This window comes from Elephas maximus, chromosome 4 (assembly GCF_024166365.1).
Source record: "Elephas maximus indicus isolate mEleMax1 chromosome 4, mEleMax1 primary haplotype, whole genome shotgun sequence".
Taxonomy (NCBI): domain Eukaryota; kingdom Metazoa; phylum Chordata; class Mammalia; order Proboscidea; family Elephantidae; genus Elephas; species Elephas maximus.
The window spans coordinates 165,592,783-165,611,073 of record NC_064822.1 but is presented as its reverse complement, the minus strand read 5'-3'; the positions used below and the strand labels follow the sequence as shown (position 1 = coordinate 165,611,073).

The window sequence follows — 18,291 nt, the reverse complement described above, 5'->3', positions numbered from 1 at the left end:
TATGTGCATTTAAAATTTTGATAGGTCTTAGGCATCTTATTAGGGTCCTGGTGGCACACTCGTTAAGTGTTTGGCTGCTAAGCAAAAGGTCATCAGTTCAAATCCACCAGCTGCTCTTTGGAAACCGTTTAGGGCAGTTCTACTCTGTCCTGTAGGTCCGCTATGAGTTGAAATCGACCTGACAGCAGTGGATTTTAATTTTTACAGGAGCAAATTCCCCAGGACTTTCTCCTGCAGAGCTGCTGGGTGAGTTCAATCCACCAACTTTTTGGTTAGCAGGCAAGCACTTAAGTGTCATGCTCCTAGTACCATACTGCAGGAATAAGGGCAGTTGTCAATTCTATCTGTTCCAAAGTTAAGGAAAAATTTTAATATGGCAGAAGTTGCACAGTTTATGCTACCTAAAGATCTGCTTTCTCAAGGTCTCCTGTAACATCTAAAGATCTGCTTTCTCAAGGTCTTCCGTAACAACTGATGAATTAGCCTGAAAGAGGTTATTCACAGTTAGACTAACAGTGTAAAAAAGTGTCCATTTTCCCACTCTCACCAACGCTGTGTATTGTCTACAGCAATTTGATCGAGAAGGGTATATAAGTTGCTACTTTAATTTGCATTTATTTAATTATAAATGAGGTCAAGCATCTTTTCATATAAGAAATTTTCATCCATTTTTCATGAACTGGTTTTATCCTTTGCCCATTTCCCCTCCCTTAGGTTGATAATCTCTTTCATCTCAATTTGTAATTCTCTTTATATATGAAGGATATTCTCTTTCATCTCAATTTGTAATTCTCTTTATATATGAAGGATATTAGCCCTTTGTCTGTCATGTATGTCAAATAATTTCCCCAAATTTGTCATTTGTCTCTTTTTTTATGGCGTTTAGTGACTTCATAGAAATGTAATATTTGTATTACTCAAATGTATCACTCTTTTTCTCTAGGGTTTCTGGATTATGTCTGGTAATAGCTTCTGGTCAAAGTTCATTGCTATCTCAAGATTATTATAACAAGTGCATTTGCTTGTTATTTAAATTGTTATTTGGAATTTATTGTGGGTGTAAAGAATGAAGTAGTAATCCAGCTTTATTATTTTTGTCCAGACAACTAGTCGGTTACCTCCCTGGCAATTATTAGGCCATCTATTGTTTTCCTACTGAGTTGAAATAAATTTCCACAAGCTTTGGAGATTTTTTTTCTCTCCTATTGCCTTTCAATTATTGCACAAGAACCATTTATAATTTCTTTAAATAACTGATAAAGGCTGGTGGCCACTCCCTCCATTACTTTTCTTTTTTCGAACTGATACCTGGCTATTGTTACACGTTTATTTTTCTAAATGCATTTTAGGATTAATTGTTGAGAACCAAGGTGGGATGGGAAGGAAACTATTGCAGTAATACTGCATTTAATTTAAGGCTAGCAGAGAGAATCACCATGTTAAAGTGCTGAGTCTTACTATAAAAAAAAAAGGTACATTTTTCTATTGGAGTCCAATTTTATGTTCCCTTTTCAGCCCTTAATAATTTTTATAGCCTATAAAAAAAAATTTTTTTTTTTTTTTTTTATGTGATGCCTTCTGTTAATGTGTTATTGTATTAGTTTCCTATTGCTGCTGTAACCAAAGACCATAAGCTCGGTGGCTTAAAACAGCGTGGAAGTGCCTTATTTTTACATAAATAACATGCAACTTCTACTTTTGTTTGCCAACTGTGCCCTCCCACCACGAGATATTTTCGTAAGTGCACTATGCTAATTATTTTTTAAAGCAATATGAAAAAAAAGAATTGGCATAGCGACGCTTATGAAAATACCTACGTTTGCAAGCTAACGTAGAAGGCACATATTATTTGCATAAAAATATGGTATTCTTTTACAGTTCTGCAGGTTGTAAGTCAGAAATGGGTCTCCCTAAGCTAAAATAAAATACTAATAATAATAAATTATAATAAATCTTATATCTGCCCTCATTCCTTGAATTGTGCCCCCTCCCATCTTCAAAGCCAGCAGTGACCAACCAATTCTTCCTTGTGCAGCCTTCGCTCTGACACTGACTGTCCTGCCTCCCACTTTTACTTATTAGCACCTTTGTGATGATTGGAGACCTGTTAGTACAATGGTTAAGAGCTATAGCTGCAAACCTAAAGGTTGGCAGTTCGAATCCACCAGCTGCTCCTTGGAAACCCTGTGGGACAGTTCTACTCTGTCCTATAGGGTTGCTATAAGTCAGAATCAACTCCATGGCAACAGGTTTGGTTTTGTGATTATATTAGGCCAACCGGATAATCCAGGATAATCTCCTTATCTCAAAATCCTTAACTTAATCACATCTGCAAAGTCTCTTTTGTCATGTGAGGTGACCTAGTCACAGGTTCTTTGAGGGGACTTCCATTCTGTGTACCACAGTTGTCAATGCTGCTTTCTCTCAGGCCACCAATTCAGTCACTCATTGTTTCCTCCCACCCAGTATCTCTCTTTTTAAAATTATTTTTCTTTTTAGTCAATATTTATGTTGTGGCTTTCCTCATTCAAATATTGCAAATCTGTAAGGGATACTTTTCCTTGATATTGTGGGAACTATATCAGAGCAGCCAGACTGCTTCCAAAAGTTTTCACCTACTTTGAGTCATTTGGAATTGTGAGTCATCTCTAATTCTGAAAGAGCCATAAACCCACACTCCCTTGTGTTAGTATTATTTTCGCCATTATCAGGAGAACAATTCAGGAAGCAGTGAAAGTATGCGGTAGCTCGTATCATCATCACACAAACACAGTACGCACTTGTACCATTGTACTAACACAGTACTCTTACTCACCTAACACCTTAAAACTCATCTAATTCAAACAACCCTCTTCTTTACTCAGAGATGCCTTGTGTGGATCAGGCTATGCTTGAAGCCTTCCAGTAGCAGAGAACCTGCTACCTGCTACCTGCTAAGCAGCCAGTGTCACTCTGGGAAGCTCTGATTGCTAGAAAGCTCTTCCTTACTATGAACTGAAACCTGTCTCCCTGGTGCCATCTCTCCAACTGCACTATTTCTACCCCTTAGAAATACAGAACAATTCTAGCCACTCTTCTACCTTTCAAATACTTGCGATGCATGTTTTGCTGCATCTTCTCTTTTTTAATCCTTCCTCACATGACATGGGTTCGATTCTCACCACTTTCCTGACCCATTTCATGAGAAAACAGTCTACGTGCACCTCCTCAAATGCAGGCCATAGCACCAAGCCAAATATTCTCACTGATGAGCTGATTAAGCTGCCTCAGTTTCCCCATGTGGCTAAGAATAGACTTATGCTAAGAGGCAAGTTCACTCAGATACTCTGTCAAAGTAGTCAATAAAAACCTCTAGTTCTCCTTATATATATATACACACATATATACATATACATATATATGTATAAACCTATACACACACACACACACACACACAGAGACCCTACAGCACTGGTACTTCTGGGAAACAGCTGTGAGTTCCTGGTTGTTGCTAAGGTTTTTCAAAAATCAAAAGGTCAAGTCTCCTTTGGCCCCTTTGATAAATAAAATCTTACACTACCTAACTAAAGGACAATCAGCATAATCCACTTAGCCTGTCTTTTATGAAATTGGTAAACCAGATTGTTTCTAATACAGATTAAAGTTTAGCACAGAAAAGGGGAGAGATGCCACCTTCTTTAGTCTAAATATCATACATGTATTAAGTCAGCCAATGTCACCTCAGGGTCCTTAACTGATATATTACACTTTGACTCATACTGTCAGCTATAACTCCTAATTCATTTTTCCTGTTCCTGGTTGGATTTTTGTAACTAGTTTCTATACTGAAGCATTTGTTATTTTTGTTAGTTGGTCTTGAGTTAATTCCAGCCCATGGTGACCCAATGTGTGTGTAGAATAGAGCTGATCCATAGGGTTTTCAAGACTGTGACCTTTCAGAAGCAGATCACCAGGTGTGTCTTCCAAGGAGCTTCTGGGTAAGTTTGAACTGTCAGCCTTTCAGCTAGTAGTTGAATGCTTAACCAATCGCATAAATCCATTGCCGTCAGGTTGACTCTGACTCATAATGACCCTAAAGGACAGAGTAGAACTGCCCCATAGGGTTTCCAAGGAGCGCCTGGTGGATTTGAACTGCCAACCTTTTGGTTAGCAGCTGTAGCTCTTAGCCACTACACCACTAGAGTTTCACCTTATATTTAATGACTGATAAACTTTGACTTGTTAGATTCAATTCACCGCTGATGGTTTCAAGCTTTTATAGAAACACGGTATATAAATACCATATGAAAGCACCTTATATAAACTTTTTGTTGCTAATGCTGATTTTGCGAGGGTACTGTTCTATTAAGGAGCTCTGGTGGCACAGTGGTTAAGTGCTTGGCTGCTAACTGAAAAGTTGGTGGTTTGAACCCACCAAGTGGCTCCGTGGGAGAAATACGTGTGGTGATCTGCTTTAGTGAAGATTACCGCTAAGAAAACTCTATGGGGCAGTTCTGTTCTGTCATGGGGTTGCTATGAGTTCGAATCAATTCAACAGCACCCAACAACAATAAAACTTTGGAGAGTATAAAGCACTACCCGAATGTAAGTTGCTATTATTTCTACAATGATTTGAATTTGTGACAGTTTTGGAATGATACTGCATCAGACTTAAATCAGCAAATATTTAATAAGTGTGTACTATGTGAACAAGGGAAACCCTGGTGGTGTAGTAGTTAAGAGCTATGGCTGCTAACCAAAAGGTCAGCAGTTTGAATCCACCAGGCACTCCTTGGAAACTCTACTCTGTTCTGTAGGGTGGCTATGAGTCAGAATTGACTTGACAGCAACAGGTTTTTTTTTCTTTTTAATGTGAACAAGATGGTCATAGTCCTTGACCGTATGGTGCCTTAATTTTACTGAAGGATACAAAAAACCTGTTGCCATCGAGTTGATTCCAAACCATGGTGACCCTATGTATTACAGAGTAGGACTGCTCCATAAGGTTTTCCTGGCAAGCAGTTTGTGATTGTCTTCTTCCCTAAAGGTTGGTGGTTCAAACCCACCAGCATCTCTGCAAAAGAACCCAGTAAAAAAAAGACCTGGTGAATTGCTTCCATAAAGATTTCAGCCAAGAAAACCCTATGGAGCAGTTCTACTCTGTAACACGGGGTTGCCAGGAGTTGGGGGCTGACTTGACAGTAGCTAACAACAACACAGTCTTTACAGAAGCTGATCACCAGGTCTTTCTTCTGTGGTGCCACGAGATAGATTTGAGCCAACAACCTTTAGGTTAGGAGTCGTGGGCAAACCATTTGTGCCACCCATTGACCTCTGTGGAGGATACAGTTCTTAAAATACTAATTGAAATGTGAATTATTTTATACATTCACTTAGCATATATTCATAGAGTCCTGGCCTCCGAACATAGCACTTTGCTAGGTGCTAGACAAACATGCCTTTAGAAATTAACTCCATTTATAGTATCATATGGAATTATGTTTGAACTTTGGTTTATTCATCCAGATAATGTTATTTGAGTGAGTTTACCATCTGGATCATTAATGCATTTAAAGAAGTAATTCAGCAAGGAAATTCTGAGATATTATGAGAAACCATCTTAAATGTTTAAAAAGAATCAATATGTACTATAGCTATAGCCTTCTATGATTCCCACACCAAATAAAGTTATGATGAAAAAGAAGTGGGTTTATTTTGACATGTCTTACTCTTAGTGACCTCATGCTAGTGTTTGAAAGTAAATTAATTGGGAGAGGAGTAGAATTGCTAGTGTGGAGGCTAGTTTGCAAGTTGTTCCAGCAGTTCAAGTGAGATATAATGGTGACCAGTACTAGGGTGGGGCCCTGGTGGCACAGTGGTTAAGATCTTGACTGTTAACCAAAAGGCTGGCAGTTCAGATCCACCAGCCACTCCTTGAAAACTCTATGGGGCAGTTCTACTCTGTCCTGTAGGGTCGCTATGAATCAACTTGATGGCAGTGGGATTTTTTTTTTTACTAAGGTGATGGCAGGTGGAGAGAAGTGGCTGAATTTAAGATACAATTTAATAGTAAAGTGTAGGACTTGGGGATCGATTGGGAATGACACTGGGGAAGAATAAGAAGTGAAGGATAATCCACAGATTTTTCAGTATCTGGCTAAATGGAAATGTTTTTTACTGACAGAGAACAAAGACGATGGAATGATTTGAGGCAAACTTCACAAAATGAAGACTATTTGGAAAAATAAACATGAAGATAATTATGAATGCTTTGAAAAATGAATATGAGAAGAGACTTATCCTAACAGATCATAAAATCAGTTTTAAGGGTATAATAATCAAGAATATGCTTCTAGAGCTAGAACAGATTGACATATGGAACCAATTAGAAAGCCCAGAAACAGATTCAGTTATATGTAAGCATATGGTATATACCTATTGTCACAGGATATATGCACAAGAATGTTCCTTTAAAAGCAAAACATTTTCAGTACTATAAAAAAACCAAAACCAAACCCAGTGCTGTCGAGTCGATTCCGACTCATAGCGACCCTATAGAACAGAGTAGAGCCGCCCCATAGAGTTTCCAAGGAGCGCCTGGCGGATTCGAACTGCCGACCCTTTGGTTAGCAGCCGTAGCACTTAACCGCTACGCCACCAGGGCTTCCTTCAGTACTATAGGGTTGACAAAATAAACTATGACCATATGTATATTTATGTCATTGAAAATATTTCACACTATATCCTTAGAGGCAAACGGCCAATTAGAAAGCATTATATATAATGCCTTTATATATATATACTATCTTTACATAAGATTTATAGAAAATCCCTTGAACTGTCACCCCACTTTGTGTCCCGTAAAAACCCATTGCCGTTGTGTTGATTCTGACTCACAGCAGCCCTGTAGGACAGAGTAGAACTGCCCCATAGGGTTTCCAAGGAGCACCTGGTAGATTTGAACTGCCAACCTTTTGGTAAGCAGCCGAACTCTTAACCACTATGCCACCACTTTGGGTAGGGAAATGCAATGTCCTTCTCAAGAAGCCTGTAGACCCTACAGAGCATATCATCTCAGGTCTAATGATTTTCTCTTGCTGAAAATTCCTAATTCTGCAGAACTCCTGATTTCACTCATTTTTCTCATCTTGTGATTGTTCTTGAAATTCTGTCCCATGACAACTGGAATAGGTAACATAACGCTGATTACTTGTACAGGAATATTCATAGCAACATTGTTCTTAATAACAGAATACCTGGGAAACATTTAAAAGCCCATTCTTAAGAGAATGTGTAAATAAATTGCAGTGTGTCTATATAATAATGGACTTCTGTACCACACTAAAAATACAATGAAACTCAGGAACATTATATTGATTGGAAAAAGTCACAGAACAACGAGAACATTTTGTAGCATGCATATGGCATTCAAAAGCATACAATAATTTATTCTTTATTGACTCTTACAAATACACTGTTGTTGATTCTGACTCGTAGCCACCTTGTGCACAACAGAACAAAACACGGCCCATTCCTGCACCATCCTTACAATTGTTGCTATGCTTCAGCTCATTGTTGTAGCCACTGTGTCAGTCCACCTTGTTGAGAGTCCTACTCTTTTCCACTGACCCTGTACTTTGCCAAGCATGATGTCCTTCTCCAGAGACTGATCCATCCTGACAACATGTCCAAAGTATGTAAGACACAGTCTCGCCATTCTTGCTTCTAAGGAGCATTCTGGCCACACTTCTTCCAAGACAGATTTGTTCGTTCTTTTGTCAGTCCGTGGTATATTCAGTATTCTTCGCCAACACCACAATTCAAAGGCACCAATTCTTCTTCAGTCTTCCTTATTCACTGTCCAGCTTTCACGTGCATAGGATATGATTGAAAATACCATGGCTTGGGTCAGGCGCACCTTAGTCTTCAAGGTGACATCTTTACTTTTTAACACTTTAAAGAGGTCCTTTGCAGCAGATTTACCTAATGCAATGCGTCTTTTGATTTCTTGACTGCTGCTTCCATAGCTGTTGATTGTGGATCTAAGTAAAATGAAATCCTTGACAACTTCAGTCTTTTCTCCGTTTATCATGATGTTGCTCATTGGTCCAGTTGTGAGGATTTTTGTTTTCTTTATGCTGAGGTGCAATCCATACTGAAGGCTGTGTAGTCTCTGACCTTCGTTAGTAAGCGCTTCAAGTCCTCTTCACTTTCAGCAAGCAAGGTTGTGTCATCTGCATAACACAGGTTGTTAATGAGTCTTCCTCCAATCCTGTTGCCCCATTCTCCTTCATATAGTCCAGCTTCTCGGATTATTTGCTCAGCATGCAGATTGAATAGGTATGGTGAAAGGATACAACCCTAATGCACGCTTTCCTGACTTTAAGCCAATCACTATCCTCTTGTTCTGTCCGCACAACCTCCTCTTGATCTATGTAAAGTTTCCTCATGAGCACAATTAAGTGTTCTGGAATTCCCATTCTTCGCAATGGTATCCATAATTTGTTAGGATCCACACAGTCAAAGGACTTTGCATAGTCAATAAAACACAGGTAAACATCCTTCTGGTATTCTCTGCTTTCAGCCAGGATCCATCTGACATCAGCAGTGATATCCCTGGTTCCACGTCCTCTTCTGAAACCGGCCTGAATTTCTGGCAGTTCCCTGTTGATACACTGCTGCAGCCACTTTTGAATAATCTTCAGCAAAATTTTGCTTGCATGTAATATTAATGATATTGTTTTATAATTTCCACATTCGGTTGGATCACCTTTCTTGGGAATAGGCATAAATATGGATCTCTTCCAGTCAGTTGGCCAGGAAGCTGTCTTCCATATTTCTTGGCATAGACGAATGAGCACCTCCAGCGCTTCATCCATTGGTTGAAACATCTCAATTGATATTCCATCAATTCTTGGAACCTTGTTTTTCACCAGTGCCTTCAGAGCAGCTTGGACTCCTTCCTTTAGTACCATGGGTTCCTGATCATATGCTAACTCTTGAGATGGTTGAACATCGGCTAATTCTTTTTGGTCTAATGACTGTATTCCTTCCATCCTCTTTTGATACTTCCTGCATTGTTTAATATTTTCCCCATAGAATCCTTCACTATTGCAACTCGAGGCTTGAATTTTTCCTCAGTTCTTTCAGCTTAAGAAACGCTGAGCATGTTCTTCCCTTTTGATTTTCTATCTCCAGCTCTTTGTACATGAAATTATGTAATACTTTGTTTTCTCGAGCCACCCTTTGAAATCTTCTGTTTAGTTGTTTTACTTCATCATTTCTTCCTTTTGCTTTAGCTGCTAGATGTTCGTGAGCAAGTTTCAGAGTCTCCTCTGACATCCATCTTGGTCTTTTCTTTCTTTCCTGTCTTTTCACTGACCTGTTGCTTTCTTCATGGATGATGTCCTTGATGTCATTCCACAACTTGTCTGGTATTCAGTCACTAGTGTTCAATGCATCAAGTCTATTCTTGAGATGGTCTCTAAATTCAGGTAGAATATACTCAAGATCATATTTTGGCTCTTGTGGACTTGCTCTGATTTTCTTCAGTTTGAACTTGAACTTGCATGTGAGCAATTGATGGTCTGTTCCACAGATGGCCCCTGGCCTTGTTCTGACTGATGATACTGAGCTTTTCTATCGTCTCTTTCTGCAGATGTAGTCAGTTTGATTCCTGTGTGTTCCATCTTGTGAGGTCCATGTGTATAGTCGCCATTTATGTTGGTGAAAGAAGGTATTTGCAATGAAGAAGTCATCAGTCTTGCAAAATTCTATCATTCGATCTCTGGCATTGATTCTATCACCAAGGCCGTATTTTCCAGCTACTAATCCTTTTTCTTTGTGTCCAACTTTTGCATTCCAATCGCCAGTAATTATCAATGCATCCTGATTGCACATTCAATCAGTTTCAGACTGTAGCAGCTGATAAAAATCTTCCATTTCTTCATCGTTGACCTTAATGGTTGGTGTATAAATTTGAATAATAGTCATATTAACTTGTCTTCCTTCTAGGCATATGGACATTGTTCTATCACTGACAGTGTTGACTTCAGGATAGATCTTGAAATGCTCTTTTTGACAATGAATGCAACACCATTCCTCTTCAAGTTGTCATTCCCAGCATAGTAGACTGTATGATTATCCGATTCAGAATGGCCAATACCAGTCCATTTCAGCTCACTAATGCCTAGGATATTGATGTTTATGCATTCCATTTCATTTTTGATGGTTTCCATTTTTCCTAGATTCGTACTTCGTACATTCCAGGTTCTGATTATTAATGGATGTTTGCAGCTGTTTCTTCTCATTTTGAGTCGTGCCACATCAGCAAATGAAGGTCCCGAAAGCTTTGCTCCTTCCACATCATTAAGGTCAACTCTACTTTGAGGAGGCAGCTCTTCCCCAGTCATCTTTTGAGTGCCTTCCAACCTGGGGGGCTCATCTTCCAGCACTATATCAGACAATGTTCCGCTGCTATTCATAAGGTTTTCACTGGCTAATGCTTTTCAGAAGTAGATTCTTAGGTCCTTCTTCCTAGTCTGTCTTAGTCTGGAAGCTCAGCTGAAACCTGTCCTCCATGGGTGACCCTGCTGGTATCTGAATATCGGTGGCGTAGCTTCCAGCATCACAGCAACACAGAAGCCCCCACAGTACTACAAACTGACAGACACGTGGGGGCTTACAAATATAGTTACATTTTTAGCTACATGCCAGGGAATTTTAAACACAAAGTTAAGAATTGTACTTAGCCCTGGTGTGGGAAGAAGAGGTAGGATTGAAAAGGGGCACACAGGGGCTTCAATAATATTATAGTAATGTTTTATTTTTTAAACTGAATAGTGAGCATACATGGTTTATTTACTTGTTGTATTATCTTTCATTACCTCTTAAAAAAAAAAGAGACCAACTTATGAACTTTCTTCGTATAAGAAGAAACAACACAGTCCTCCCATTCCTTTCCTTCCTTCTGCACCTAGTAATAGCAATACTTAGTCCTGGGTTCAGTGAGTCTTTGTGATTAGAAGAAGAAAGGAGGAAGGGAGGGAGGCAGGGAGGGAGGCAGCGAGGGAGGGAATGAGGGAAGAAAGAAAGAAGGAAAGGAAGGAAGGAATAAAGAGAAGGGGAAAAAAGAGAGAGGGAGAGAGAACAGAAAGAAAAGACGGAGGGAAGGAAAGAAGGAATATGATGGGACCCCATGATGTCCAGGCAAATATTCTCTGGGAACCAAAAGATTCATCATCACAGTTTGTCCACCAGATTTGGAATATAGTTGTTTTCAATTTTGATATTTATAAGTTAGGCTTTAAAAGATTATCAGACTTAAAAGAAAATTAGCCTGATCAGCATGCTCCTTTTATTTTCGTAGTATTTATTATTTTCCTCTACTGTGTGTCCCTCTTGTATTTGAAAGTAATCAAAAATGTTTGAAAATAAATTATAATTGCTTAAAGGAAGTACTGAGTATATTCACACATTTGGGCAATTGTATCCCCCAAAAACATTTATTGAAGTCTTAATACCTGGTTCCTGTAAAGGTGAGCTTGTTTGGAAATAGGATCTTGGAAGAAGTTATCACTGATGGCCTTACTGGACTCATAGCAACCCTACAGGACAGAGTAGAGCTGCCCCATACAGTTTCCAAGAAATGCGTGGTGGAATTGAACTGCCGACCTTTTTTTCTGCAGCCGTAGTTCTTAACCACAGCACCACCAGGGTGGGTCCTAATGCCATCTGAGTGGTGTCCTTATAAAAGAGAAGGGACACAGAAAGACCTAAGAGATCATTTTTAGTATCAGCTTTATAAATGTTCCTAGCTGACAATGAAGCATGCTTATTTACTGTGCCCAAACCTCTTATAATAGCAGGTTTCTACAGATTCACACAAACAAGCAGAAGAAGCAGGCCAGCTTCATGAAGTGTGACCCGTGCAGTGGTACAGGGCCCTGCGCTTGGTTAATGCTCTGCTTTCACCCTTCGAAATTTTGAACAGATGCCCCACATTTTATTTTTTGCAGTGGGCCCTACAAATTAGCACACCCTCTTTTGGGGAGTACTTCTTCATATTTTGTTGACTATCCCTCTTTTTTGATTATATGAAATGAGTGATTGCAAACGCATAATATACTACCTTTGGTTTGCCATCTCCTTCCCTGGGGGATCTTATCTCCCTTAAGGAAGCCACGTATCACAAGGACTTCTATTCCAGCAAAAAATTTTGGCACTCCCTCAAGGAAGCGAAAGAGGGTGCGCTTCATTATTATTTAAAATATTTTTTTTTCTTTCCTATGTGCACACACCCCCTATCCACACACACGTTTGCAGAAGGAAAGTCTGGCAGGATATACACAAAAATGTTAACAGTATCTCAGTATGCTGGATTTTCCATGTGATTTTTTTTTTTTCCTCTTTCTTACTTTCTAATTCCTTCTCTAATAAACACATATGCTTCCTTTTTAAGGGGGCAAAGGGAAGCGAACTAACCCATCCTGTGTTGCTAAACTTCAGAGTAGTTTTCAAGGCCTTGAAGATCCTCATATTTCTTTATAAACACAATAAAATTCTAGTTTAACCAAATCCATGACAAATTGGTTGTTCTGATAAATTTAATTTAAGGGCAACCCAGGTTTAATCTGAAGACTTTTTTTTCCCATAGATTCTTTACAGTTTTATTATTGTAATCTCAGTTTTTGTTTTTTTTTACTTTTGCTATGCAAACCCAAACCCGAACTCCTTGCCATCGAGTCAATTCCATCTCATAGCCATCCTATAAGACTGAGTAGAACTGCCCCATAGCGTTTCCAAAGAGCTGCTGGTGGATCCAAACTGTCAACTTTTGGTTAGCAGCTGTAGCTCCTAACCACTGTGCCACCAGGGCCCCTTTGATATGCAGAGGAGTAAATACTAATAACCAAACTGAAGCAAATAAATTTACATCTGAAAAAGGCATAATGATTTCCTTAACTGGTAGTTAGATTTGTTTGAAAGGATATTAGAAATTATTCAGTAGGCCGATAATTATTTATTGAGCATCGTTACATGCCAGGGCCTGTATTAGCTTCTGGGGATAGAGTGTAACAAGACCAGTTCCAGCATGTGTGGAGTTTACATTCATCTGGTGTCTTCACTGTGTAATATGTTTCATTAATAATTTCATCAATAAGTAGTTCTTTTGCCAGAAGATTTTCAGTAATGAGGAGTTCCTCCTTTTGCTTTGTAGTGCTACTTTTTAGCTAATTATTGTATTAGTACAGTTTTATTTTAAAATACAGGCAATATTATTAATTGGTAGAAAATTGTCTTTGTATTGACCCAGATTTTCCCTATTCGACTTGTAAATAATTGATCTTTGTCCTGCCTTTAAGAGCTTTAGAATAAATCTACAACTCCCACCCTTCCCCTTCCCCATCTTTGAGGGATAGCCTTTCAAATATGTTGAGAAAATTGTTACGTGGCTGTAAGTCTTCCCCAGGATAGAACACTGCAATTCCTTTCATCATTTCTTCTGAGACACGGTTTTTAAATTATACACCATCCTGATTGCTTTCCTCTGGATGCTTTCTACTTTGTCACCCTTTGTTGTTAAAAATAAATTACTCCCAATATCCTGCTTTCAGTAGAGTAGAGTGAACATAATTGACTCTTTGATGTGTGAGGGTCTGGTATGGTCTGGAAGCAATTACACTGACCTTGAATACTTATTCTACTACTGCACTGTAAATATCATTATCAAAACAGAAGCTTCTATTAAATCTTTACCAACCCTTGGATATCTCTTGGAAGATTTTTTTAAAATACGGGTTTATTTTCTTATTTGTCTTTTTCTATTTGTAGTGGGGTATACTTATAAGGGTAACAAGCATCAAAAAACAAAGCATGATTTTGAAAGTCATTGTGCATATAATCTTCTCCACTAGACTGTGAACCTACTGAGAGCAAGGGTTATGTCTTAGTCATTTTTTGAGAATCCCCAGAGCACTTAGCAAAGTCCTAGATATATACTAGATGCCCAATAAATATTTGTTGGCCACTTAATGACTCGTGTACAAGAAAAGAGAAACCTTAATATATTAGTTAACAGTATGCACAAAGAAAAGTACTATGTGGGAATACTTTTGATTCTAAATGACGGAATACCCAATTAAAACAAACAAACAGAAAACCAAACCCACTGCCATCAAGTTGATTCTGATTCATAGTGACCCTATAGGACAGAGTGGAACTGCCCCACAGGGTTTCCAAGCAGTGGCTGGTGGATGCAAACCGCCAGCCTTTTGGTTAGCAGCTGTAGCTCTTAACCACTGTGCCACCAGAGCTCCACAATTAGCAATGGCTTAATATAGGAACTTTATTATTTACTTAAAAAGACTGGAGAAAGCAGTCCCCGAGCTGTTCTAGGGGCTCAGTGACATCATCAAGGCCCTAGGCTCTTTTAATTTTCCTGTTGCCATTCTCAGCTTGTAAGTTTTTGATCTGAGGCTTACTGCCTTATGATCACCAAATGCCTGCCTCAGCTCTAAACATCAAAAGTGCATCCAGAAAGAGGAAACTGTGGATGGCCAGGGCTCTGGAAGAACCTCCTTGTATGCCTCTCTTCTATGGAAGCATATTTTCCTAGAAGCCTCCCAGCAAACTTTGTGTTATATCTAACTTGGAGTCACATGGCCTTCTCTAGGAGTCAGGAAAAGGAGTAGAGTTTTGAGAATGACTGCACAGTGGTTAAGATTTCGGCTGCTAACCAAAAGGTAGGCAGTTTGAATCCACCAGCTGTTCCTTGGCAACTCTGTGGGGCAGTTCTACTCTGTCCTGTAGGTAGCTATGACTTGACGGCAATGGGTATTGATTAAATAACAGTTTATTCCAAAACTAGAAAATAGACATAAAGAAAGAGAGAGATCATGACAAGGGAAGAACTTTATTAGTTCTGTAGTAAATTCAGGGAACCAAATTGTAGGGACTCTTCTAAAAAGATTGCTGATAATATTGGGGTTACATGCGTACCTAACTTATTCACACAGATGAATCATCAACTCATAATTATTTTTGGAAGAAGAGATGTTAGTTGCCATCGAGTTGGCCCAACTCATAGTGACCTTAAGTACAACAGAACAAAATGTTACCTGGTCCTGCGCCATCTCCATGATCGTATGCTGTGTTTGAAGCCATCTTCGTGATCATATGCTATGTTTGAGCTCACTGATACGGGCACTATGTCAGTCCATCTCTTTGAGAGCCTCCCTCTATTCGCTGGCCCTCCACTTTACCAAGCATGATGACCTTCTCTAGAGATTGGTCCCTCCTGATGAGATGTCCAAAGTAAGTGAGATGGGGTCTCGCCATCCTCGCTTCTGAGGAGTATTCTGGCTGTGCTTCTCGGAAGACTGATTTGTTCATTCTTCTGGCAGTCCATGATATATTCAATAAAAACCAGAAAAAAGTTATGTTTTTATAAGTCAAACAAGCTCTTTATCTCAAAGGTATTTTTATTTTTTCTTGTTTTTTTTTTCAGGAGTCCTATCCAAAGAAGAGGAGTTACACTATGGAAATTGTACCATCTGCTTCTCTGGATGCATTTCCTTCTGAAAATGAGAACTTCCTTTTTGACCTTATGGACACAGCAGTTACAAAGAAACCTTGCTCCTTGGAAATCGCAAGGGTACCTTCCTCAAGAACTGGTAATATTTCTTACTCACAATTGGACCAATTCAATTTGTATGCTTATATATGTGAAAATATATCATTAATATTTTGATTTCTCACTCTATTGTCTAAATGAAAGTGCCCCAATGCATCCACAATAATCATTTTTGCAGTTTGAAATGAGCACAGGTAAGTCAGAGGGATATTGATTTTAACTTCTAGCCAAGAGCCCTCATGGGGTGGTATTGCCTTGGTAAAGACACTTTGAAGCCTTTTGATGGTGAAAAAGCTTCTAGGTCAAATACAGAGCTTTGGGCCCTTCAGGACTTCGTAGCAGATTTGTTAGCAAGAATCATTTTATATACTTTTCTGTATCCTGTCTGTCTCCAGGATATTAAAGTACCCTTAGCTACATTGTATAATATTTTTTGTTGTTATGGCATTTTCAAATACGTTATTTTTTTAATTTTATTTATTTGCGTTACAAAGTAGTGAATAAGGCAGGACAATTATTAACTCTATTTTGCTAATAAGGAAATTGGAGCTAAATGTCTTATATAATCAACAAATTGTGGGGCCTGGGATTGAAGGTGGGTTTTTGACTGCTATCACATTTGCTTCCCATTACTTCACTGTCAGCTGTAAGAAAGAATATCAGGGAGTAACATGAAAGCTTAACAAGGGAGGAAAGTTTCAAATGGGAGGTCAACCAGTGCTGTTGCTGTCAAGTTGATTCTGACTCATAGAGACCCTATGGAACAGAGTAGAACTGCCTCACAGGGTTTCCTAGGCTGTAAATCTTTATGGAAGCAAACTGCCACATCTTTTTCCCACAGAATAGCTGGAGGGTTTGAACCATCAACCTTTTGGTCAGCAGCCGAGCACTTAACCACTGTGCCACCAGGGCTTCTCAGTCCCTCCATCGAGGAATATAATCTCTTTCTAGGCCCCAAGTAATTAGTATAAATACTTGAGTAAGTATGTATTATAAGGGCTCCAAGTAAACATCCATACTTACTGTAAATAAAATGAGCTGTTTATGATAGTTAGGCCCACAAGGAAAAGAATCCCCAAATGAGAATCAACAGAAACAAGAAAGAACATATTCATACCTGAAAAGACTTCAAGCACTGGAATTAATAGATGTAGATTATAAAACAACTGCACTTATTATAAATAAAAGATAAACTTGAAGATATCTCAGGAATACAGACTATAAAAAGTGACCTAATATATTTGAAGGGGAAAAAACAAAACTTCTATAAATGAAAGCAAAACAAAATTAAAAGCTCAGTAGATGGTAAAACAGCACATTAGATTCAGCTGAAAAGACATTTAGTGAGCTGGAAAATTGATCAGAACAAATTTTCCAAAATGTTGCAAAGACAGACAGAGAGATGAAAAATATGAAAGCAAAGCTAAGCGACTTGGAGGAGACACTGAGAAGTTCTCACTTGTCTAAAGTTCCAGAAAGAGAGGGGAGAGAGAATGGGCAGAAGGAATACTTGAGGAGATACTTTTCTAAAAATGGCATAGACCCTGCCCTTGAGCTCACATGGAGACAGACAAGTAAACAGTTAATTTCAGTAGAATATAATAAGTGATAAGGTAATGTTACACATTAATCCTACCTGGGAGCTTGAGAAAGTTGTCATAAAGGAGATGATGTCTGTATCAGTGATCTATTGCTATAACAAAACACCTAAAATCTTGCTGCTTAAAGTAACATCAGTCATCTATTCTGTTCACAAATCTGCAAGTCTGGCAGGGTTCATTTGGCAGGAACAACTTGTCTGTACCACATAGCAAGAGCTATGGCTCCTCAACTGAGTGGCAGAGGAGCCACTTTCACTCACCTGGATGACAAGCTGGTTTTGGCTATAAGCTGACAGCTTGGCCGAGGCTGTGGTCTGGGAGCCTTGTTTCCTCTCCGTAGACGACTTGTGTTTCCTCATGATATACTGGCTGGATTCTAACACTGAGCATCGCAAGAGAACCAAGCAGAAGCTGTGTTATTTTTTATGATCTAGGCTCAGAAGTCACAGATCATCACTGCTACTGCAGTCTCAAGCCCACTCAGACTCAAGAGGAAGGAATGTTTCCCCATTTCTTGATGGAAGGAGAGTCAAAGTCACTTTGTAAGAAAAGCACATAGGATGGGAGATATTTTTGCTGTCATTTTGGAAAGTACAATCTGCTACAGTCTTCCCTCTGGGTACAACAGTTTTTACCCCTTTTCCATGCAAATTATACTCATCTTCTCCTTCAAGATCCCCAAATATTTAGCCCATTGCAGCCTGAGCTCAAAGTCTAGGATCTCTTCATCTAAATTATTCTGGTGTGGATGACTGTCCTTGGTGCAGTTTATATGGTACAGATTCTTGAGTACCTTTGCTCCTGGCAAGGATGACCTGAGAGCTAAAGGAGACAGGTTATCAGTCTCCTACACACCCAACATATAATAATGGTACAGGCACAGGATAACCATAATGGAAAACAGGGCACACAGCTGTCACTGGTCTAAAATGATTTAGTTCCCTGATTAAGGCTCAGTACTGTGGCCTAGGAGTTGTTCTCTTTGTCTCTTGGGTTCACCCTCTGAACTCTCGTTTCCACTCTCTGAATCATTTTTCCTATTCTATAAAAAGTATTATTATTATTATTTTTTTTTAT

General features: G+C 39.0%; 1 protein-coding gene across 4 annotated transcripts in view; it reads left to right on the top strand.

Moving 5' to 3' along the window:
* ANKS1B (ankyrin repeat and sterile alpha motif domain containing 1B) overlaps nucleotides 1–18,291 on the top strand; it is a 1,421,217-nt gene that overhangs the window by 491,667 nt on the left and 911,259 nt on the right. For all 4 annotated transcript variants that reach the window (XM_049884161.1, XM_049884160.1, XM_049884159.1 and 1 more), the window contains exon 10: nucleotides 15,488–15,653. In XM_049884161.1, the coding sequence (XP_049740118.1) occupies nucleotides 15,488–15,653 (166 nt within the window). The remainder of the gene's footprint in view (nucleotides 1–15,487; nucleotides 15,654–18,291) is intronic.